The 23,351-nt window shown below is 49.4% G+C and overlaps 1 protein-coding gene across 3 annotated transcripts in view; it reads left to right on the plus strand.

The window, feature by feature from the left end:
• Nucleotides 1-2,230: 2,230 nt before the first annotated feature.
• SH2B2 (SH2B adaptor protein 2) overlaps nucleotides 2,231-23,351 on the plus strand; it is a 70,395-nt gene continuing 49,274 nt past the window's right edge. For 2 of the 3 annotated variants that reach the window (XM_030536958.1, XM_030536959.1), the window contains exon 1: nucleotides 3,352-3,408. In XM_030536958.1, coding sequence (XP_030392818.1) covers nucleotides 3,385-3,408 — 24 coding nt within the window. In that variant the 5' untranslated portion in view covers nucleotides 3,352-3,384. Of the gene's footprint in view, nucleotides 2,380-3,351; nucleotides 3,409-23,351 lie in introns of those variants that run through there. The other variant, XM_030536960.1, reaches the window with a different exon arrangement.

Raw genomic sequence — 23,351 nt, forward strand, 5'->3', positions numbered from 1 at the left:
AAGCAGCATAGTTTGCAGAGAAAGTATAGATTGAAGGAATTCCTAAACTCTAATTCCAGTAATTGAATGTATGGCCTGGGGTGAATCATTTTGCTTCTTGGTCCCTGAGTTTCTCTATCTGTAGAATGAGGATATTTCTTCACCTCAGAGGAGTGTTGTGAAGCTCAATGAGTTAGTTTGCACATTGCTATAAAGCATAAGAGCTATGGCCCAGATCCACACACAAATAGTTATTTTGATTCCTAACTTCCATTGCCTTCACTGGAAGCTAGGAGCCAAAATACCTTGTGAATCTGGGCCTAAATGATGACAATGTTTTGGAGAGAAAAGTACATCATCATGTCAGTGTTGGTTGGTGAGGGAAGAGTGGGGAAACAATGAATGGAAAATTCCCTTCCGAGTCTAGCTACTCCTTAGTACAAAACTGACAAATAACCACTTAACTTAAATTCCCGTAGTCATCAACCTTTACTTAATACCATTTGACTTTAACTAAAAGCACCCCACTCTCCATAAAATAGCACCTTGAATGCCTCTTATGTAAAAGTGTTATCGTAGGCCTGTTGGTCCAAGGATATTAGAGACACAAGCTGGGTGAACCTGGACCTGGACAAGATCCCTGTGTAGCTCTTTCACCAACACAAGTTGGTCCAAAGAAAGATATTACCTGATTCACCTTGTCTCTCCTATGTAACAATCACCCTCAGCTGAAAGGTGCTTTACCAACCTTAGGTCTTGCTCCATAAACCCTTATTCTCAGGAATAAGCTTTACTTACACAGCTAGTATCCTTGACTGAGCAGCCCACGAGCAGAGAGGAAGGATGGGCTAGTGGTCAGGGCACTAAACTGGGACTCCTGGCACAGCCAGGAACTGACCCCCCAACCTTCCTATATGGTCATTGAGACCCAGCTTACCAATGACAGTTAGGTGCCTAAGTACATTTGAGGGTCTTGGCCTTAACCTCTCTGTTCCTCATCTGCAAAATGGGGACCTAACAGTGGTGTGGTGAGGATAAGGATTTTGGAGGGGCTCATAGAGGGGCACATAAAAATGGCAATAGAGCAGCTAAGGTGAATTACAAGGGCCCCACAAAACACATTGACCTAGAGATGTCACCGGTCAATGCATAAATAAATACACTCCCCCCTTCATTTGGCTGCAGTGTTTTGCCCACCTCTTGGTAACCAGGAGAGGTGGATCTGGTTTCTTTGATGGCCATGGACTCCTAAAGATCAATCAGTAAGTACTGGAAACATTGGCTGTTTTGTGCTGAGAAGGAACTGGCAAGGCTGAGGTGTTCTCTGGGTACACGGGGGAGTAGTGGGTCTCCAAGCCTGGTGGGCAGTCAGTTGTAGGTCACACCCGAACTCCAGCCGTCAGCCCCGAGCCTTCTGAGGGGGCAGCAGCCGGTGGCGAGGGCTCCCTTCTCCGGCCCGGTCCGCTCAGCCCGCCACGAAGTGCGGGGAGTGGCTCCCTCTTGAAGACGGTTTCAACACGACACCTGGATCAGCTACATGACGGCGGGGAGGGGGGAAGAAGAGGCTTGAGAGCAACACAAGGGGCTTCTTCACTACCTGCCAGCCTCAGGGTGTCCAGCCCTTACTTGGCGGGCAGGGGGGGCCTCGCGCGCCGCTCCCGCCCCGGGCGCCCCGCAGCTCCCCCCCCGCCTCGCTGCGCCGCTCCCGCCCCGGGCGCCCCGCAGCTCCCCCCCCCGCCTCACTGCGCCGCTCCCGCCCCGGGCGCCCCGCAGCTCCCCCCGCCTCGAGCGCCGCTCCCGCCCCGGGCGCCCCGCAGCTCCCCCCCTGCCACGCTGCGCCGCTCCCGCCCCGGGCGCCCCGCAGCTCCCCCCCCCTCGCTGCGCCGCTCCCGCCCCGGGCGCCCCGCAGCTCCCCCCCCCCGCCTCGCTGCGCCGCTCCCGCCCCGGGCGCCCCGCAGCTCCCCCCGCCTCGCGCGTCGCTCCCGCCCCGGGCGCCCCGCTGCTCCCCCCCCCGCCTCGCTGCGCCGCTCCCGCCCCGGGCGCCCCGCAGCTCCCCCCCGCCTCGTGGGACCTCGCGCACCGCCCCCTCTGCTCCGGGGGTGGGGAGCGAAACCCCTCCCTCCGCCAGGAGGTAGAACCGGCCCAGCCTCCCCAGCTCTAGGCGCTCCGCGGCGGGGCCCTTTAAACCCTGCCGGGCAGTGGGCGGAGCAGGGGGCCGGGCCGGGCCGAGCCGGGCTGGGTTGGCCGCCGCCGCGCTCCAGTTGCGGTGCGCAGGGGCTCCTTGGCATCTGTCTCCGCCAGGATAGGCAGGAGCCGGGGCCGCCCGTGGGGTCCCACGCAGCCGCCAGCGCCTAGGAGAAGGCACCAGCCCCGCTCCCGTGCAATGAGCCTCCGAGCCCAGTAAGTGCATCTCCCGCCCCGCCGGTCAGGGCTTGCAATGGAGCCGCCAGCCGCAGCAACAGCAGCTGCCTCTCTCCACCGGGCTCGCACGGTGCCGTTGCTAGGATTTGGACCCGGGGGGGTGAGGCTAGTCTGCGAGGGCATCCGCTGCTTCGAGGGGGGAGAACGGAGCCCCCTTCCCCTTGCTGCGCTGTCGTTCCTTTCCCCCAACAAATAATCAGCAGGGGGGATCGCTCCACCTCCTTGCAAATTACTGCCCACCTCGCCTTCTCCCGGTCATGGAGCGCCCTTGTTATTCCAGGGACCCAAAGGGACGGCGGGCGGCGGGGGGGCTACTCCGAGACCCTCGTGGCTCTGGGGCAGTGAACATTTGCTGAAGCAGTTGGGAAGGATTGTTCCTATAAATGGATCTCTTGTTGGTTATTTCATGAAAGGTTTCTATTGGGGGCCACACTTGCATTGCTTCGGCTCTGTGCTTTTAGAACTGAGCAGGGCTGAGGGAGGGGAAATCCTGGTCCGGTATAGCTGTGTCCCACTGACCTCCCTCCCCCTCCAGCCCTTTAACCTATTGCATGATTGATTGAGGTTACAGTTTAGCTGATGATTGATGTGTCCCTTCTGAGACAAATGACAAGGACTCCCCTCCTCGGATCCTGCTGGAGGTTATGCTCAGGTGTCCAGCTGGCTTTTTTTAAGTGGAGGAAAGGGTTATAGCGCAAGGATAAGCCATACGGCAGCAGACTCCTAGGTTGATTCTGCTGTCTGTCTTGAAAACTGTGGTTGGACGGCTATCCTTCTTGCTTGTTGGAAATTCAACATCTCTAGCTACTGTGTCTCTCTCTCTTCCCCCCCCCCCCAACATGCCAGCTCTAAACTAGGTCTGTAATGATGCAACTATGACATTGTATGTAGGCAGATTTTGTTTTGTTTAAATATATGATCACCTATAAGGTATGGGGTCTGAACTTCGAGTGGTCTTCAGAGCTGTCTGGGGACTCAGAGTCCATGCTGGGGGACATCAGACAACAGGTATGAATTTTTGGGCAAGTAGGACGTGGAGAGACGTGTAACTTGTGTGATTGCTTGGCAGACTTATTATTGGTAAATAAAAAAGGTTGGCAGTATTTCTCTTTCCTCATTTAGGGCCTGAGCTTGCAAGGAGCAGGCATCTCTGCTTACCAGGGAAGTGAATGGGTGCTGCATACCTTGCAGGTTCAAGGTGTGTGTGTCTGTGTGTGTTAATTAATATACAAAAATCATGTTTATCCTTTAAATATGACTTTTTAGGGACTCATGGGTTTCCCTATTGCTCACAGCGCTCTCTTGTTTGGAGAGATTTGCATTTCCCTTTTAGCAAGTTGTTTTCCCTTCTGTGGGCCTGATTCTGAGAAGTATGGAGCACTTGCAACTCCCCTTTCAGGCAATGGGCCTGATTCTCCTCTTTCTTATCCTGATTTTGCACTGGTGTAACTGATTTTAGGGAAATTGCTCCTGATTTGCATTGTGTAAGTGAAAGAATCAGACCCATGTCTTTGGGCAGCACGGGGACTTTGTGACAGCTCTATTTATCTCTAGTTTCTGTTGATGCTGTTTTGTCACATATTGGACTAGAATACAATAGATTCATGCTTTAGAGATCTGAAATGTATCCTTATTGAGATCATGTTATGGGAGGATGTATGAACTTCAGGAGCTGATAATTAAGATCATTCCAAACTCCTCTAAACTAGCCTCTCCATTACTGCTCAAAATCCTTGCATATAGCAACCTTTATCTTATCCACAAAAAGTGAATGTTTGTTCCAGTACATGTCACAGCTCCTTATGTTCCTTAGGTAGAGCATCTGAATGACGTAGGAGAACCAGTCCCATTGAAAATCAGTGGGTCATGTGCTCCTATGTCATTCTCCTGAAAATCCGAGCCCCTCTCCTTTGGTGCATTCAGGGATGTATAGTTTCTCGTCTTTGCACAAATGGCACCCTCACTAATCATAAGAGAAGCTGAGCTGGTGCTTCAGTATCCCCTGAATTTGATTAAGAGCTTTGCAAAGTCGTCCACATCTTTATGTAGTGAATATTCCTGCGTGTTGCTCAGTAGCATTCATGTTTTTTTATATATAACACTGCCTCACACCCAAATATATCAGTTAAATAACTTACTTTTATTTAAGTCACTTAATCCTTTCCTGTAGGATGTCTGGCATATCTCACTATTAATTGGAAACCAATGCATTTGCGTGTCTGCTAATTTGTACTGTATTTTAAGGGCTGCTTTTCTCCTCAGATTTTCCCCTTTACTTCACTCTCTGTCTCAGTTAGCTAATTAAAACTATTTATTTATTTATTTAGTGACAGTATGGTCAGTCCTGTAATAACTTCCTTTGGAGCTGATGCTCATTCCCTTTGCTGCTGAATATGCTGTGAAGTGTGTTTTGAGATAACACACCGTGGCTTTTGTTTTAAAACGTGTTGCCCTCCCTCTCTCTAGTTGCTCATGTTCAAGATTTCTCTCTAGGTTTGGAATTGTGGTGATTTTTATGTTACAGCTCCCTCCACTTGTCTTCTTTCTGCTCTCCCTCCTTTTTTGGCCTCATCACCAGGGATCTTCTGTATGTCTGTGTGTGTGTGTGTCTCATCTGCTCCCCTCTGCTAAGACAACCCCAATTTCCTGCCATTCCTTGCTCTCTGGGGTCCCTCCTGTATCAAACAGTTGCTATCAACCATTTTTTGATGCCGACCTATACTTCCCAGATAGCATCCTGTCTAATGCTTCCTTTTTGGGTCAGGTTATTGAGGAAGTTGGTACCAACTGGAGTCCTCTGTGTTCCTTGACCTCGTTCCATCTGTTTTTTGCCTGGGAAATGGCACAGAGATTGTGCTGGCTTCAGTGGTGGGTCTTCTCCATTGTAGTGATGGACAGAAGTCATGTGCCCATGCTGATTCTATCAGCAGTCCTCTCCCATCTGTTTGGTTAATACATATGTCTAGAACTTGGAGCTACTTATTCATATCCCCGTTTTTGCCTCATTCATATGCTGGGTAGATACAGGATCTATGTCCATGTGTAATGGGGGGGTCAGACTTTTGATGCACATAGATTCTTTTCCGATGGTCCAAATTGTGTCTTTGGTCTCTGCTTTAGTTAGTTGGGGTCCAATACTGATCTGTATCATCAGGAGCTAGCTGCTGGTCAAGCTGTGTGAGTTGAGCTCTGAGAGAGAAACTGAGGTCAGAGTTTTGTTTTCACTTATGTGAAGAAAATGAGGTGGACAGAAGTTAAGTTGAAAGAGGCGTGCACACAGACACCTCTGCTACCACCATTCTGTCTCTTGCCACCTGAGAACTGTCCATCAAGTACTAGTTCCTGAAGAAGGGTGAGATCCAACCTTTGATGTATGCAGTCTCTGCAGCCTGGGGGTACCAGCTGCATCTCTAGCTGTTTGCTGTGCTTTCTAGCTGCCCTCTGCTCCTTAATGTTTCGGGCCACAGGTTGTATTTCAGATACCATTGCTCCAATAAAAAGTAGTCTACATGAAAACTGGGAATAGAAGTGAAATGGTAGGAATGATAGCTCTGGTGATAGGGTCCAGCTTTGGTTGGCTGGGTGTTTTGCCTCTCACTTCCAGAATTATGAGAAGTGAAAGGTCAGTAGGATTAGCTTAGAGGGGAAGGTTTAGTGGTGTCTGTGTCCGGTATGAAATTCTTAGATTCCCTAGAACCACAGATTCAAATCCCGGCGGGATCAGTTAAACCTTTCATCTTTTTTTAATGTGTTCCAGGAGATTTATTTGGTGTCTGTCAGATAAGAACTTAAAAAACAAGGACTTCTAATTACTCTGGGTGCATTGTAAGATAGGTAGGGACCTCTCTGCTTTATACTTGACCTTGGCCCTGATGGGGAGAGTAGGAATCTACCCAGAGTTCTTGGCTTCCCCCTTTTCCTCCTCCTAACTACCGTGCAGCATGCTGTGAGCTAGTAGGTTGCGGCTGCCCACTCCAGAGGTGGCTGCATTTCACTTGTGTTGTACCTGTAGATCTGTAAAATATCCTCCATAAAACTCCTTCAGTCTAGAAGCGTGACTTTTGAGCTCCAAAGGAACACTCTGGCCAGCCCTTCTGTACTGGAAGAAAATGGCAGCCGTGGAGGGCTAAGTGAAAGGGATGCTTCCTGGGATGGCGTGAATGGCTTTCTGTCCTTTTTGGGAGGAGGTGGGAACAGTGTCTCCTTGCTGGGCTCATCTCTTTCTCCTGTATATTGATTGTTTGTCTGCAGATTTGTTGACAGATGTGATGAGGGTGAACTGCACTTACTCCGCTCAAGCAAAGACTTGTGCTCAACTGTGCAGTCAACTGGATCTCAGGGAAGACAACAGCGTTGCACAGGAAGAGCATATAGACAAGCATGGGCTTGAACTTTTAGTCTCTCCAGTGTCTAAAATTTAGGGCAGGGAGGAGTCTTCCTCCACTGCTGGGCTGAGGCCCTAGCAAACCTTCTTGCATTCTTCTCTTATGCACTGCAGGCCAAACAGCTGAGAAACTCGAGGATAGTCCCCTCTCCCCTGTAGAGAGCAAGTGTGTCCTGAAGGGGAGGTTCTGTCTCCATGCTTCCTTAAATTTGTGGCCTCTGCCCTGAGAGTGTCAATGTAATCATAGCTCGTGGGCCAAAGACACCTATGACTGGACTGAGTCCAGTACACTTGCTTCACACAGCCCGCTGAACAGCCGCCAGTACCGTCTGCTTGACGGTAGCAACCAGGCTGTGCTTGATCTGGTGACCTGGAGACAAACCTGCTCAGCCATCCAGTCCCTCCTGAAATGAAAATGAGAAGAGGCAGGCTGAAGTGTGAGCAAAGTTCAAGCCTAAGCATTTTCTTGCTCTAGCTGCTTGATCTAAAAGATCCCATGAGCTTGGGTTAGGGGTATGGGGGGGATTGTTGGAGCCTTGTTAAGATAGAGGCCCCTCCATCATTTCACTTATGTCTGCCTCAAAATCCTGGGAACAGTGCTTACCAGCGAGTCTACCCCACCACGATCTGTGTCTCCCATCTTGCACGTAACCTGCAGCCAAGACTCTAAGTAGGGTCCTTGCTCTTGGAAGTAAGAAATATTACTGTGTGGACCAAATGGGAATCTGTCCCAGCTAAGCCAGCAGGAGCTGGGCTGGGCTGTCTTAGCTGGAAGTCCCTCTCTGAATATCTTGCATTGTTGTACATTGAATGTATTGTATAATGTGGTGCTGCCTAGTGAGAGAGTAGGAGGGGAGCATTTGAGGTTAAAGCCATAACCAGGGATTATAGAAATCACTTTAACAAGGGATCTGTTTGGGGAGGTTATTGGAGATCAGCGGAATTTCTACAAGGTGTTTTGCTTAATACACCACTTAAGTAATTAGCTGGGATTTCTACATTTATTGCTAACATGCTGCCTAGAATTGAATTTCCCCAGTTGTTAGACAGCAGTTTGTCTCAGATCTGCCTGCAGATAATGCTAATGATGCAAGCTGGGAATTGCAGTGACATCTGCAATTTAAAAAATTACCACAGACCCATGTACTTGTACCTCAACATCCTAAATCCCATGTTTATTATGTGTGACAATGGAACAGCAGGGTTTTAAAAAAAACAACTTTGGATTCCCCTCCCCCACCATAATGGAGTAGACAATAAAAGATCTGCTATAGTTCGAACCAGAATTAATTCAGGGAACTCCTATGGCCTGTGTTATAGAGACGGTCAGACAAGTTCATCACAGTGGTTCTTTCTGGCTTTGTAATCTGAATCTATGAAATCGTTTTCACTTCTGATCCCAAACTACAAAGAACATAGAAGGTGCCAAGCTGAGAATCGTAGGTTCAAACCCCCTGATACCCCATGCTGCAAGCTAAAAATCATTGGACTCCTTTAGGTTGCTTGTATAGTTGTCCAGATAATTGCATACTGGCTGACTGTGGACTCAGTTCTGTGCATACAGGATGGAATTCCGTGTGTTGCTCTTTATTCTCTTTTCCTGATCTGTTACACCATAATCCGACAAGTCTACAGATCTTGTGTATTCACTGGTTTTCTTCTCAAGCAGCTGTTAGCACAGGGAGTAAAACACAAAACAGAAGTGTCAGTGGGATGAACTTTTGGAAGGAAAAAGCCCTGTGAGATGAAAATCTCCACTTAATCTTAGTAGTGACAGGAACATATAAAACATCAGGTTTTGCTAAGAGACTCTCCCATGTCCTGACAGCAAGCCTGGAGCACATATGGTGGAAATTGATCAAAGTGCTATTGACTACAAGCATAGAAAGCTTCATGCATGGTGGGTTTATTATTATTGTTTGTATTCCAATATGGCCTAGGGGCCTCAGCAGAGATCAGGGCCCCACTGTGCCAGGCACTGTACATTTACATAGTGAGAGATGTTCCTGTCCCTCAAGGGCTTACACTCTAAACAGACCAGCCAGCCAAAAAGTGGGAGAGGAAATGGAGGCTCAGAGAAGGGAAGTGACTTGTCCAAGTACATGCCACAAATTAGTGAGACAAGATGGGTGAGGGAATATCTTTTATTGAGCCAACTTCTGCTGATGCAAGAGAAACACTTTTGAGCAACAAAGAACTCTTATTTAAGTCAGCAGCAAAGCTTGGAACAACGCAGATCTTCCTACCTACTGAACTGTGCAGCTTCTCTGCAGGATTGGGCCCCAAATGCTTGATTTTGCAGCATTGAAATCAGTGGGTGCTTTACAGTTGACTTCAGTGGATGCGTAATTGGGCCTTATTGTGAAACTTTGGATAATTGCTTGTTTAGAGTTGTTGCTGCACCTCGGTGCATAAGCAAAGCATTCTGTGTAAGGGGAAGGATGAGATCGTACTTGGCCAAAAATCCCTCCTAACTTGCAGTCCTCTTTATTTTAAAAGCTACCATGTGAAGGCAAACTTTACTTTGACTGTTCAGTCTCTGAAGGCCTTTAGAGGCTTTGGTGACCTGAAACTGTTGATGTCTTGGAGATCTGAATGCCACATCCCACTGATAGGCAGTATTGCTGCTCCTTCATCTTGAGCACTAATGCGGGACCTCTTCTTTCATGCACACTGATCCATCAAGCATGTCGTACCTGCAGTGGGAAATGGGTTTCCTTCACAACCTAATCATTCAGAAACACCTGCCTCGTATAGTGAAATTCTATCCATCACATACTGCTGTGCTTGTCCTTTGACTCTATTTGCCAAGGGCCAGCAGTATGATTAGAACCTTAGAAACAAATAACCCGACATGGTCCCTGCCCCGAGGACTCTACGGTCCTGCTCAAACACACATCAGCCACAGGGTACGTGAGTGCTGCTGTGATCGGGGAGGGGGTGTGAGAATCTTGCAAGTTTTGGCCTCAGTGGGAGAGGGTGTTGGGAGGAAGGGTTTGCCGGAGAAGAGGCTGCCCCCAGGAGGGTAGGGTGGCATGAGAGAAGGTTACAGAGGGACAGGTAAGAGATTTAGGGGGTGAAGGGAAGAGATGATGGTGAATGCTGAACTGTTCAAAGCTTCTGTGGTGAAGATGAATTGCAGCAACTTAACAGTAATACGTACAGCATGCAACGCCCAGTCTCTGTCCCAGTCCTAATGAGGCCCATTCATTTTACATCATAATGTAAGTGTTCTGGCATGCTCCTTAAAATGCCTTGAGAACAAGGTCTGTGCCCTTTGGCTGCACTGTATTATAATGCACGCTGTGGAGACCCGTTACCTGAGTGGGTGCTGACCAACCACCATGGGCTTTGTAAGCTCCAAATTCCAGCCCAGCACAGCTAGCTTGTGATTGTTCCAGGCTGGGGGCATCACCTAAAGGATTCCCAATATGGAACACCTGCAGGCTTCATGGACACACTCTTAGTGCATCTTCCTCATGCCGCCGACTTGCATTAAAAAAACCTTTCCTGAGCTCTCCTGTCCCTGGGATAACCCCCTAGGTGTCAAGTAAATGCTACCTTGCTGCTGGGCACTGGAGGTTGCGTCAGGTGGCAGACATAGCAGCTTCACTCAAAGGTAGGAGGTAGGGTGACCAGACATCAAGTGTGAAAAATCGGGATGGGGGGGGAGTTATAGGAGCCTATATGAGAAAAACACCCCAAAATCGGGACATCTGGTCACCCTAGTAGGAGGCCATCAGCTTGCCTGTTTGGATGGCTTAGATGTTTGTCCTTCTCTTCTCCAGTGACCCCTCACTAGGGAGAGAGGCAGGGACTGACGTGCTCTGCCAACCTGAGTGTCCAGTCTGCCTGTGCAGCGGGCCACTGCTTAACCGTGTAGGTGAGGATAGAACATGGGACCCCTGACTCTGAAAGCATCAGCTGCTATGGCCTGAGCTAAAAGACCTACCTCTCTTAGCCAAGGCTCATCAACCACTGTACGTGGCTGAGGACAAAGCACCACACAGAGTGGATGTGATTTGCATTGGCTCTTTGTTCTGTGTAGGTGGAGGGAGGGGAGGGAGTAGTTCATCACGATTAACATTACTCCCAGAAATGCTAGTAGGTGAGGGAGGGAGCTACATTCCTGTGAGTTGCATCATTTTAAAATGTCTGTGTTGAGTGGCAGGTCACCAAGGCAGAGGTATCTGGAGTTCACCCAACAGCTTTTGGCTGATCTCTCATCTTCACACACTTCTCTTTAAAGTTGTGATTACAAGGCTTGTTGTGATGGACAATAGGCCTGTTATTTATGGGGATAGATACAAGATTAGCTGTTTTCATGATCTAGAATTGGAAGATCCTCCCTCTCTATGAGGTTCTGGGAACAGTAGACTTCTGCAGTGCTTCAAAGCTTTTCTTATCATGAGCTTAACCGATGTCCTTTCGATGCTCTATGAACCCATCTCGGACAACTGATGAAATTCAAAAGCTTTCACCTAGAGTGTATAGAAAAGACAGGTGCCACTAGCTATGCAAGGCTGGAATGTGGAGCCCAGGATCCGAATTGTGCAAGTCCCTTCACCTCTCTGTGCCTCAGTTTCCCCATTTCTAAAGGCATAGAGTGGCACTGACGTGCATTCATAAAGGGCTTTGAGACCCATAGGTGGAAAGAATATCAATGGAAATTCTTATTTGCCCATCTTCCACCTTGATCTCCGCAGATGGAGAATCCTCTCATATCAAGGCTTGAATCGAGCCAGAATGCCGTTTTCCACTGGCTGCAGCATTGCTTACTCTCTGCCTCAAACAATTCAGAGCCCAGAGCTGGGGAGCTTCTGCTGGGCTGGCATGTGTGCTGGGGTGGGGGAGGTGGTGAGCAGTGAAATGTTCTTCAGAGTTGTGATTGTGGCTTCCTGTGCCGATCTTGAGCAAGTCACGTCATCTTGCTGTGCCTCTGTTCCCCATCTGAAAAGTTATCTGGCACTGGCCTGCCTTCCAGGGGTGTTGTGAGGATAAATACACTAAAGCTTGTGAGGCGCTCAGATATTATCCTGATGGGGGGCCACAGAGGTAAGCAGCAATATGAATATTCACCACCCATAGGAAGCATGAGGTTTTGCAACATCCCCACTTTCCTTTCTCCTGCTCAAGTTTGCTGGCCTCATGTCTCCAGCTCATTGGCACTCAGATGCTCGGCAGCAAGGAGGCATTCAACCAGCACATCTCTTTCCAGACCCACGCTGCAGTTCTTGGCCTTGCCTTCGGATGCTGAGCAGATGAGCATCTCAAGTTTTAGCCTAAGATGTTTCAAGGCCACCATAAGTCATTTAGCAAGTCACTTAGTCCCTCTGTGCCTCAGTTGCCCATCTCCGGGGGGATAATACCGTTGCCCTATCTCACAGGGGTGTTGGGAGGAAAAAACACACTAAAGATTGTGTAGTGCTTTGGCCGCTAGATAAGAAATAAGGTTGTTATTTATTACTCATAAGGGATTTGGGCCCAAATCTGCTGGCATTTTTGATAGCTCTCCTCTTAAACCCCTTCCTTTGCTGCTTCTACCTGATCAGCAGCACTAGAGGCCTCCTGTCTCAAACAGTCACATATGGGGCCACAGTCTGCTCTTAGAGATATTCATTGGAGTTGCTCTGGATTAAAACTTGTGTAACTGACAGCAGGATCTGGCCCAGTGATCTTAGCTGTGAGGTCTCTGGCTGCATAACCTTGATAGAACAGGATGCACTCAGGCACTGTTCTGAATCAAGGAACTTACCAAGAAAGCCTTTCCGAAGCTGGATTTATAATATTTTTATTAATGATTCATTCATATGACTGCAATTTTCCTCCCCTCCTCTATGGAGCTGCCATTCACCTAATGGAAGAGCAAGCTGAAACCTTGCTGCGCTTGACTCTGTGGTCTGCATTTTGCTGAAGGCCAGACAGCGAGTCTCGCTTCTGCAAGTGCCGAAGTCCATTTGGAGACGCGGCTGCGGGGAGGGAGACCTTCATTAAAAGGCGAGCAGTACACTCTGGTTTTGATCTCCTTCCTCTCGCTTGGAGTAGGGAGGCTGTTCAGTGGTTTGGGGGCATCTGTTCTAAAAGCTAAACTTGCTTACTCTACAGCTGGAAGAATTCCTAATAGGGCACCGGATAAGAACTGAGAAGCCTTTTTTCTCTGGACAAATGTTTTCTAAGCTCCAGATGACAGGAGGGACCTTTAGTGAGTCTGGGCAGTGAGTCAAAGCCTGCATTTAGCAGGTGATTGGTTCAGGGAAGGTAGCTTGACCATTAAATTGGAGGGCAAAATGTTCCTCAATGAATATTTCAGTTGGACAGACTGTATAACAGGGGCACGAAGAGAGACTTGGACGGGAGAGGAAACAGACATCCAATCTGACTATGCCTATTTATATCCTATAGATCTTCATTAAACAAATGGCCAGGCTCCTCTGTTCCCACCACAGTGAGTGGAGAAGGTAAATAGGGGCAGTGGAACTTGTCCCAGGAAAATTTGGATGGTCATTATCATGGAGCCTAGGAGCTCAAGTCATGGCTAAGGCACTGTACTGGTACTCAAGAGAGTTGGGTTCAGTTCCCAGCTTTGCCACAGAGTCCTTGCATGTCCTTGGCAATTTGCTTTGTCTCTCTGTGCCTCAGTTTCCCTAAAGTGGGGATAAGAGTCCTCTCTTTCTCTTAGCCTTTGTCTAGTCTTGTTAGATTGTGAATTCTCTGAGGGTAGGGAATGCCTCTCATGGGATCAGTCTGCATGTGGAGCTGGAGATGTGATTTCCAACTCGAGGAAACAGACCTGTGCTAGCTCTGATTAAGCTAGAGGGCTACAAGTGTAGATGTGGCGGCACGAGTGGGAGGAGGGGCTAGCCGCCCTGCGTATGATCCCATCTGAGACCCAGGCATATATTTGGGGGGGCCTAGCCCCTTCTACTGCTCGCACTGCGATGCTGCCTTTCTATTTTGTAGCAGGCTAGCTCAATCAGAGCTAGTGCAGGTATGTCTCCGTCAGCTGGGAATTGTATGTTAGCCACTAGGTGTTTGTAGCAATGCCCAGCACAATTGGCTGAACATGGTAGGGGGGCCCCTCTGGGTGCTACTGCAATACAAAGAATTCATTTATTCATCATCAGTCTGGGATCAGTATCAAATCCTGCCTCATGGTTCTCCTTCAAATCCCTCCTTAAAACTCTCCTCTGCCGTCCTGCCTACAAAAAGGGTGACAGCCCTGAGATTGGTGCCTGTCATGCTGACCAATAGTGTCTCATTGTTTCCTTGTCCTCCTTTTCACATACCCTTCTGTTGTCTCTTGTCTTTATATTTCGATTGTGAGCTCTTTGGGGCAGGAATCCTCGTTTTGGTCTGTGTCTGAACAGCGCCTGGCAGCATGGATCCTGTCCATAGCTAGGGCTTTTCAGTGTGACTGCAGTACAAAGAGTAAGTCCTGAAATACCAGAAGAGGCTGTTCTTCTGGCACTTCCACCCTGATGGTGCAAACTTGGGGCTCTCCTCCCACCAGGCTCACGCAGAGCAGGGGTACCACTGATCTAATTAAATCCCTCCCGCCTGAGCACCGCTCTTCCTTTGCCATTGAGATTTGCATGCCGTATGTTCTGACGGAGCAGGGCTGATAGTTTCGCTTGGATACCTCAGCAGCACTGCAGTCTCCCAGGCCAGCCTCTCGGGTCGGGAAGCTGACAGGCCTATAGAACGCCAGCGATGGGAAAACTCACAAAAGGGGCAGAGCAGGCTGGTCCGAGAGACCAACGTGGTTCTTAGTTAGAATGCTGAGACAAAAGGGGGCTCTGACACAGCTCTCTGCTGCTAACACTAGTTGCTCTGTGTGCTGCGAAGGGACCAGATTGCTGCTTCAGAATAAAAAGGCAGTGAGTTTCTTTCTACAGCATTAAGAACCATGGAGACTCGGCTGCCAGCTTGGCTCTCCCTCACTGCTTCTGCACTGTAGCTGAGACATGAGAGGGTGGAGGTGGGAGGTGCTCTTGGGACTGGGCCATTTCTGTTCCTCTTGTTCTGCCTCTTTCTTTTGTGCCCCTTTTCACGACTGTGCTGGCTGTGGGAGTCCCCTGCCAGATGTGGGGCAGGCCGTGTACGTCAGAGGTATCCAAGCTGCAACCACTTTTGGCCCTTGAGGCTCTAAATTGTGGCCTTTGGAGGGGGCTGTTTGAGACCCATTGCTATGGGGTGAAGGTAGGAGCATTGCTTCCTGCAGCTCTGGGAGCATGCTGAGGAGGGTCCCTTCCCTGCTGCAGCTGCTGAACACCGCCCCTGCTGACCACCTTCTGCATTGCAGCGGATAGAGGAGGGTCGCTCTGGCTGCTCCATTGCCTGCTTCCCTGCTGGCAGGGCCGGCTCCAGGCACCAGCAGAGCAAGCTCGTGTTTGGGGTGGCAGATTCTAAGGGGCGGCATTCTGTCCAATCCTAGGGCGGCACGGTCACCTTTTTTTTGGTTCGCCGCTCTGGCCGCCCTGCGCCCTAGTGTTTTTTGTTTTTGTTTTTCTTTTGTTTTGTCGAGGACTTTCAATGCGCCACTATAGGGGGCGGTGGCACGGAGGAGGGGAGCGCCCTGCTGGGAGTGGGCTGCACAGTCCGTCTGCCCCAGCCGGTGCCAGGTCTGCAGCAAGCCTGGCAGCCCACGTCCTTCCCTCCCCACCGACTGATCGCTTTCAATTCATCTGCAGGTGGGAGCGGCACGGAGCCCTCCCGGCAGGCGGGGCGGCGGCAGGGGCTGAGTGGCAAGCGCCCCAGCTGAAGGAAGTCCTGGCCACCCCCTTCTCTCTCTCTCTCTCTCCCCCCCCCGCTCCCTCCTTCCCACTAGCCGGGGCGCTCACTCCGCTGCTCGGGGCATGTCTGCAGTGCAGGAAGTCCCGCTAGCCAGAGTGCAGCCGCCGCCCGCCCAGAGGCTTGCCAGCGCAACCGGGGGAGGCAGTCACGAGCCGCCAAGTAAGTGGAACCAAAAGTTTGCACCCTGTTTTTTGTTTGTTTGTTTGTTTGTTTTTTGGTTCGCTGTTCCGGCCTCCCTGCCCCCTGCTTTTTTTTTTTGCTTGGAGTGTCAAAAAAGCCAGAGCTGGCCCTGCCTGCTGGGCTGTGGGACCCTAACAAAGGACTGTTCCCCTCCTCCACGCAGCCATCCGGAGAATGGAAGGAGCAGAAGCTGAGAAACTGTAGCCAGTTGCGGCTCCCCGATTCTCTGACCCCACACTGGGGACTGCTGTAACTCGAGCCAGCTGGTTCTGGCTCCCAAGAGACTGAATGCCACCTGGGGGTAGCCGGAGCACAGCATGCACCAGCCGCTACCTCAACACACCTTTTGCACCCCAACACCCTCCCTGCACCATGGGTGCTAAGGAGGGAAGCAAAGAGGCAAATGCTCAGGCTCTGCTCCCACCCGGGACTCTAACTACACTGGAGGAATCCCGAGCAGGGATCTGTGCATGATGTCTGCTCCTTTCGCACTGGCCTCAGTGGTGGAGTTGGAGAAGAGTGAGCCAGAGAACCTAACGCCAAAGTATTGATTGTGGCCCCTTGACCGCTTTGAAATAATGTTAGGCCCTTGGGTGTGAAAGGTTAGACACCGCTGGTGGGTTTCCGCGCTTACCCTCTCCTGGGCAGAGAGTGTGTTGGTTCCGTTTGCTACATGAGCTGCTGGAACTGCTCCCAGCTCACCAGGCAGAACTGTGTCTCTGGGAATGAATTATATTCTTCCAATCCTCCCATGTACATCTTCAGCAGCTGCCTGGGTGCAGCCATGGAGGGTTACAACACAACTCTCTCAAAAGCTGCCAGCAAAGTGCCTCCACCTAGTAGATCCTAGAGCAGCAAAGAATCCTGTGGCACCTTATAGACTAACAGACATTTTGGAGCATGAGCTTTCGTGGGTAAATACCCACTTCGTCGGATGCATGTAGTGGAAATTTCCAGGGGCAGGTATATATATGCAAGCAAGAAGCAAGCTAGAGATAACGAGGTTAGTTCAATCAGGGAGGATGAGGCCCTGTTCTAGCAGTTGAGATTACTCTAGCTTGCTTCTTGCTTGCATATATATACCTGCCCCTGGAAATTTCCACTACATGCATCCGACGAAGTGGGTATTCGCCCACGAAAGCTCATGCTCCAAAACGTCTGTTAGTCTATAAGGTGCCACAGGATTCTTTGCTGCTTTTACAGATACAGACTAACATGGCTACCCCTCTGATACTAGATCCTAGAGGGCAGCCCTTGCCTTGCCACAGAAACCAGGCATGTCACCTTTGTAGCAAGCTGGGCTTGATCTCTGCTGGTTGTGGCACAGGCAAGGATTTTGCAGACTGGTGATGTTCTGCATAGCGGTGAGTGTTCTTGAGATCTTTCCTCCTCTCTGAGCAGATGTGAAATGTTTGTAGGGTACACGAACTCTACAGTGTTATGCTACTGCACTGTGACTATTGCACTGACTAGCTGGTGCCTGCCCTGCAATCCAAAGGACTCTTCTCGTAACATTCAGGGAGATGATGGGTGACTTGTTATCTCAAGGATGGATCCCTTGAATTCTGATTTGTATCAGTTCTCTCTTGCCAGTGGCTGAGGTCTCACAGCCTTGTGAATCCTTATTTGTCAGCCCTGCCCTAGCTGGGAATTGGGAGCTGAATTCTTTGAATAAAACATTGCAATCGCATCCAAACTGTGATGGTTTGGTATCCCTTGTCGTGCTGCAGCCACCACACTGTGGTCAGTGTGATTTGTTAGTTCTCGCGTGCCAGACGGAGCTGAACTGCCTCCAAGGAAAACAGTTACTGCGGGAAGTGATACTGATTGTTCTTCTCTGAACTGGTACTGAGCTAACTTCACAGCATGGTGGTAAAGGAATAATGTGGCTATATGCCTTATGCAAAGGAAGGGTACCTCCAGAACCAGAAGTCTTGTCCACTTGTGGTCATTAAAGATCCCATGGCGTTTTCTGTGAGCGATGTAGCATCCTGGGCAAATTCTGATTTGTGTAATTCCAATTCGTAAATTTTCTCATCTTTGCAGTTTCACTTGGAGGCAATGTTCTTCTTCACTTCCCGTTCTAAACTGTTATGTAATTTCATGCACTATTAAAGAGCTCGCTTGGTCCAATCCAGAGCTGGCTGCACCTCTGTGCTGGGTGAAATGAATCCAATGTGTACAAAGCAATTTGTAAATAATTTCAGGATCCGTCAGAAGGAAAAGCACTATATAAATGTCACTCATCACTTTTGGGCGGGGTCTTCTGAAATCGCATTGGTAGCTAATTGTTTAGGGGGTGGTTTTGTTTTGTTTTGTTTCTGTTTATTTTTTCTTTCATAGAAAATTTGTGGACTAGGTGGCATGATGACTATACCCTGTGGTCTCTCAAGCTGAGAATCTGTGTCAATAGTGGATCACTGTATGTTAGCTACGCCTTAGTTCTACCCTCATTTAGTTCTTTGGTTCACTGAATCTTGCTGAATTTGTAACTATTCCTTGCTCCTTCTTGACCCCTGATGTTACGCATGCTCTCACTCTCTGCATTTTCGCTGATGGCATTAATTTCATTTCTTCTTAAGGTCAGTAGCTTAAATAGAAATTCTGTTCTTGTCATTTGTCTTTGCTGACATGCATCCCTGGTGTACATAGGACCACATCAGAGCTTATCAGGAGAGATTTTTATAACATTACTACAGGCAGCTGACACTGGCTTTGCAATAGCAAAAGCTCGATTTCAGCTCGATCTGTCCCCAGCAATCCGTTTTTCTTCTCAAACAGGAATTCCCTTCCGAGGTTATGGCTTTATTTGGCTAATGTTCTGTGTTTGGGGGACTCCATCCTGCTGCTACATTTCTGCTGGTTGGTTCGAAGGCTGTTGCAATAAATCCAGGGCCACCAGTACTTCACAGCTGTTGCTCTACATCCTATGGTCAGACAGAATTCATAGATGTTTAAGGCCAGAAGATAGTGTTGTGATCATTTTCCCACCTGAATAACAACGCTCTAGAGAACTTCCTCCCACAATTCCTGTACCGAGCCCACACCCTTGTGGCTGAGCTAGAGTGTATTGTTGATAAAGATGTCCCATCTAGATTTAAAGATGCCAAGTAATGGAGAATTTACCACCTCTCTTGGGAAGCTGTTCCAATAGTTAATCACCCTGAGTATTCAAAAAAAATTGCATCGTATTTTCATTTTGAACTGTGCTGACTTCAACTCCCAACCCCTGGATCTTGTTAGACCTTTGTCTGCTAGATTAAAGAGCCTTCGGCTGTCAAATCTTTCCCTTGTGTATCAAGTATCAGAGGGGTAGCCGTGTTATTCTGGATCTGTAAAAGCAGCAAAGAATCCTGTGGCACCTTATAGACTAACAGACATTTTGGAGCATGAGCTTTCGTGGGTGAGTACGAGGAAGTGGGTACTCACCCACGAAAGCTCATACTCCAAAACGTCTGTTAGTCTATAAGGTGCCACCGGATTCTTTGGTGCTTTCCCCTGTGTATGTAATTATAGAGGATATGAGGTTTTTATAGGGCCCCCATTAAAGATTGTGAGGTGCTCAGATACTACAGTAATGTATGTATCTCACAACACCCCTGTGAGGAGGGCAGTGCTATTATCCCTGTCTTTACGGATGGGGAATGGGGGCACAAAGAAGTTAAGTGACTTGCCCAGATCACAGAGGAAGTATGTGATGGAGCAGGGGATTGTACTTGGGTTTCCCAAGTCATAGGCCTGGTCTACACTGGGGGGAGGGTGTCAATGTAAGATACGCTATTCCTGTAGCTGAAGTCGACGTATCTTATTTCGACTTACCTCCCATCCTCAAGGTGTGGGATCGACGGCCGCGGCTCCCCCGTCGGCTCTGCTTCCGCCTCTCGCCCTGGTGGAGTTCTGGAGTCAACGGGAGCGCATTCGGGGATCGATCTATCACGTCTAGACAAAACGCGATAACTCGATCCCCGAGAGATCGATTGCTACCCGCCAATCCGGCGGGTAGTGTGGATGTACCCTTAGGCTGGAGTAGGGTTGCCACCTTTCTAATTGCTGGTAACTGGATGCCCAAGACCCCACCCCTTCTCTGCCTCTTCCCCTGAGGCTCCACCCCTTCTTCAATGCCTTGCCCCTTTCTCTGCCTGTTCTCCCCCCCCCCCCCCAAGGTCCCGCCCTCATTGCTTGCTCCTCTTCCCCTGACCCTCATTGCTTGCTGGATTGTCTCAAGGAGCCTGCCTGCAGGTAGGAGGTGGGCCTGGCTGAGCAGGGGCTGGTGCAAGTTAATGACCCAGCACCTCCCCCCATCCTGTAGTAACCGGACTTTTGGTTCAGGCGCCATTTGGGGTTGCCGGGTCACCTTTTCAACCAGACTTTCCAGTTGAGAGCCAGGCACCTGACAACCCTAAATGTCACCCGGACACAGAAGCCAAAAACCGGACTGTTCAAGAAAAACCCGGCCGGGTGGTTACAGACCCAATGACAGGACAAGTCACCTCTTGACGGTCTCCCTCATGCTCTGGCTCCAAAAACGCAGGCTGCTTCTATGCCTCGATGCTTTCGTTTTTGTGGAGCGCTTTGGGATTCCTGCATGAAAAGGGGCTCTGGAAGTGCAAAGTGTTATTAATTATTCTCTTTTCCGTTCCCTCAGACCTCTCAGTGAGGCCTCACTTTTATAAAAGGCCTTTTAAAGCCTGTCAGCCCCATGCTGATGAAAGGAATTTGCCAGGTCTGTGTTTCGGGGAGAGTTTTGAAATCTCTCTCATCCTAGATGTTTTTGAAGCCTGTTCTCTCAGAGTTGTTGGAACTAGGCTTGACGTTGTTCCCCGTTCTCTATGCCACGCACCGGCTGGCAGGTTTTAAATCCGGTCCCAGCCCAGCCGCCCGAGCCGCGGGCGGGATTCAAAGGGCTCTGGGCTGCCTGCTGTGGCGGGGAGCCCAGAGCCCTTTAAATCCCTGCCGTGGAAGCCGGTGCAGTCCAGCACGATGTACTGGCTCTTGCTGGTACACCGTACCGGACTGTACCAGCTTACTTCCACTTCTGCTAGCATCACTTGTGACCTAAGGCCTGGTGAGGTTAGGCTTCTTGCTGTCTATTGTATGGAATAAAGAGAGACTGAGCCTTGTCCGGGGGACACCTGTGGCGGTGTTGGATTCTGCAACGTGGTAGTTGCTATGATATAGACGGGCCTGGAGACCAAGGTCCTGGCATTGTGATGCCTGTCTAGGCAAGCAGAAAAGTGCGTTCGCACCTAGCCTGGGATGTAGAGACCTGTTGATTGCCAGAGAGCGTGACGGCCAGAATGCTTGGATTACTCCTTTTCTGCGAGAGTTGGGGCTCACAGACTCCTTCCTGGAAAGTAGCCACATGGCACAGGCAAAAGGGACCTCTGACTTCTGTTATCTTTCTAGCCTCCTCTCATGCTCCACTGCATGGGGGATCGGCCAACAGCCTGGCTTCCTCTTTTCTCTTCCTGGAAAGCTGATACCAAATGTTTAGTGTTTGCTAAACCCCCATTAGATTAGTGGGACTTTTGCCATGGACTACAACGGGGGAGCAGGAGTGGCCAATAGTCTGCATTTAGCTATAACCACCCAGTTCCTTAACAAGACTTGGTTTTCTGTTTGGCAAGTATTCCTGTGTCTGCAGTATCACACCAATCAAATTATTTAATTTTGGTTTGCGTGCTGCAAACCCAGATTCTAAGCCCCCATCCTCTCTCATCTGCCTGTTCTGAAGCGCTTGGTACTTAGTGGTTACCCACAAAACCCTCACTTGTTTCAGGAGTTCCAACTCCAGCCAAGCGGAGCAAACTGCCTGCTGAGAAGGATGGACTCAGAAACCCTGCTTTCTTTTTTGATCAGGATTCTAAGACTAGACCGTTTGTACCTGCAGCTTTCTGCTTGGGCAGCTGCAGAGATGTGAGTTCTATGCCTGGCCTGACTTTTATACTTCTGGAGAACCTCGGGCATGGGAGAAGTGCAGAGGCAAAGTGCCCAACTCCTCACAGCGGTCTCCGGGGCTGATTGCAGCTCTGTTGATATGGTCTAGTGTAGCCATCCCTAGCCAATTAGTGCAATGCAGGCTCCTCTGCTGAGAGCAAGAGCAGTGCCATTGGCTTAATAATAAGAGTCTGAACAGAATACCTAAGGGTCTCTGATAGATATCTAACACAGGCCCACTTCACCAGCATGTAGGGATCAGCAGCAACCATCTGAGACTCTTGAGCAATGTTGTGCTTTTGGTAAGCAGCAGTTTCTGTTTGAGCTGGAAATTCAAGTTAATAGGGTTAGCGCCACATGCGTTTAGGTCTGAGAGTATTGGTACAAAATGGCCAGTGCTGTGGGGTCTCGGACGCACACTCATTATTTTCTGGGACAATAGTGCTGCTCAGAGTTCCTGCTTTTAAACACACCACTCCATTTGCATACCTGGAGTAAGTGGGTGATGGGCCATTGAAATCAGTGGTACTTACTCCCGGTCTTAATCTCACCCGCTGTCCCTTGCACTGTGTAGTTCCTTTGATCAATGGTCACTTAATCTGCTGGCTGTTTATTAATAATTATCTTTCACTGGAAACACAGATGCTCTCTGAGTGGGGTATGTCAAGAAATGTAGGTGAAATTTAATGAAACTGGCCCATTTTCCAAGTTGCCTGCAGACGTTTCACCACTTCTACTCCTCAGGATATCAGCGTGGGGTGGGTGGGGCGTGCAGAGCTATCCCAGCCCAGGGAAGCTGGCAGAGAGATGGGGCAATGGAACCATTTGATTGGGCCTTGAGAATGCTTAAGAACTGGATTCTGGACCCAAGTATTGAACCCGCTTTTTAACAGTAGACACTTGGCTCTTGCTCATTGAGCATATGACAACTTATGTGGATTCTTCTGTTCCTGCGTTCAGTGCTCAGAAGGAGGGGAAAGTGCTGCACTCCAGATACCAGGGCAATACAGGTAGCAGCTAGGATGCCTTGTGCTTCTGTAGTCCTGGGGGAAACTTGCTATTAATGAGCTGGACCATATCTTTCCTTGCAGCAAAAGGACGGACTGGTGATAAGAGGAGGTCTTCTGGCTTTTCTGTCTCTACTCTTCTACAAAAATCACCGTAGGTAGCTTTGGACACTTGCCAATCATAAAGCAAGCCTTGACAATTGCACAGATACTGCTGGCACAGAATGACTACTGCGCACCACCCTAGAAGTGGTTGCACTTCTGTGGTGGACCATCATATAAATGCAAAGTGTAGTGTTATTTATTGCACTCTGACCTCAATATTCAAACCTGGCTACCTGCAAAGCTGTCTCTGTCTACCACATGGGGGATACAAAGCTGGCCCTGAGGCTTGTTGTGCTGCACAGGTAATGCCCTTAGCCCCTGGAAGAAATACCTCATGTCATTTTTCAAATTGCCCCTCCCTAGTGGACTCAGGGGAGCCCAGCAGGACATGGATGGAAGCTCATTTGGGGAAAAAGGGCAGTAGAAAAAATAGGGGGAACCTTGAGATCCCTGTGGAACGAATTAATAAACCGATCTTCCTCCAAAGAGAGCTAACCAATGACTTTTGAAGCCCACTGTCATTCCATGCTATATCCCTTCCTGAG

Source organism: Gopherus evgoodei, chromosome 17 (genome assembly GCF_007399415.2).
Source record: "Gopherus evgoodei ecotype Sinaloan lineage chromosome 17, rGopEvg1_v1.p, whole genome shotgun sequence".
In the NCBI taxonomy this organism is placed as follows: Eukaryota; Metazoa; Chordata; order Testudines; family Testudinidae; genus Gopherus; species Gopherus evgoodei.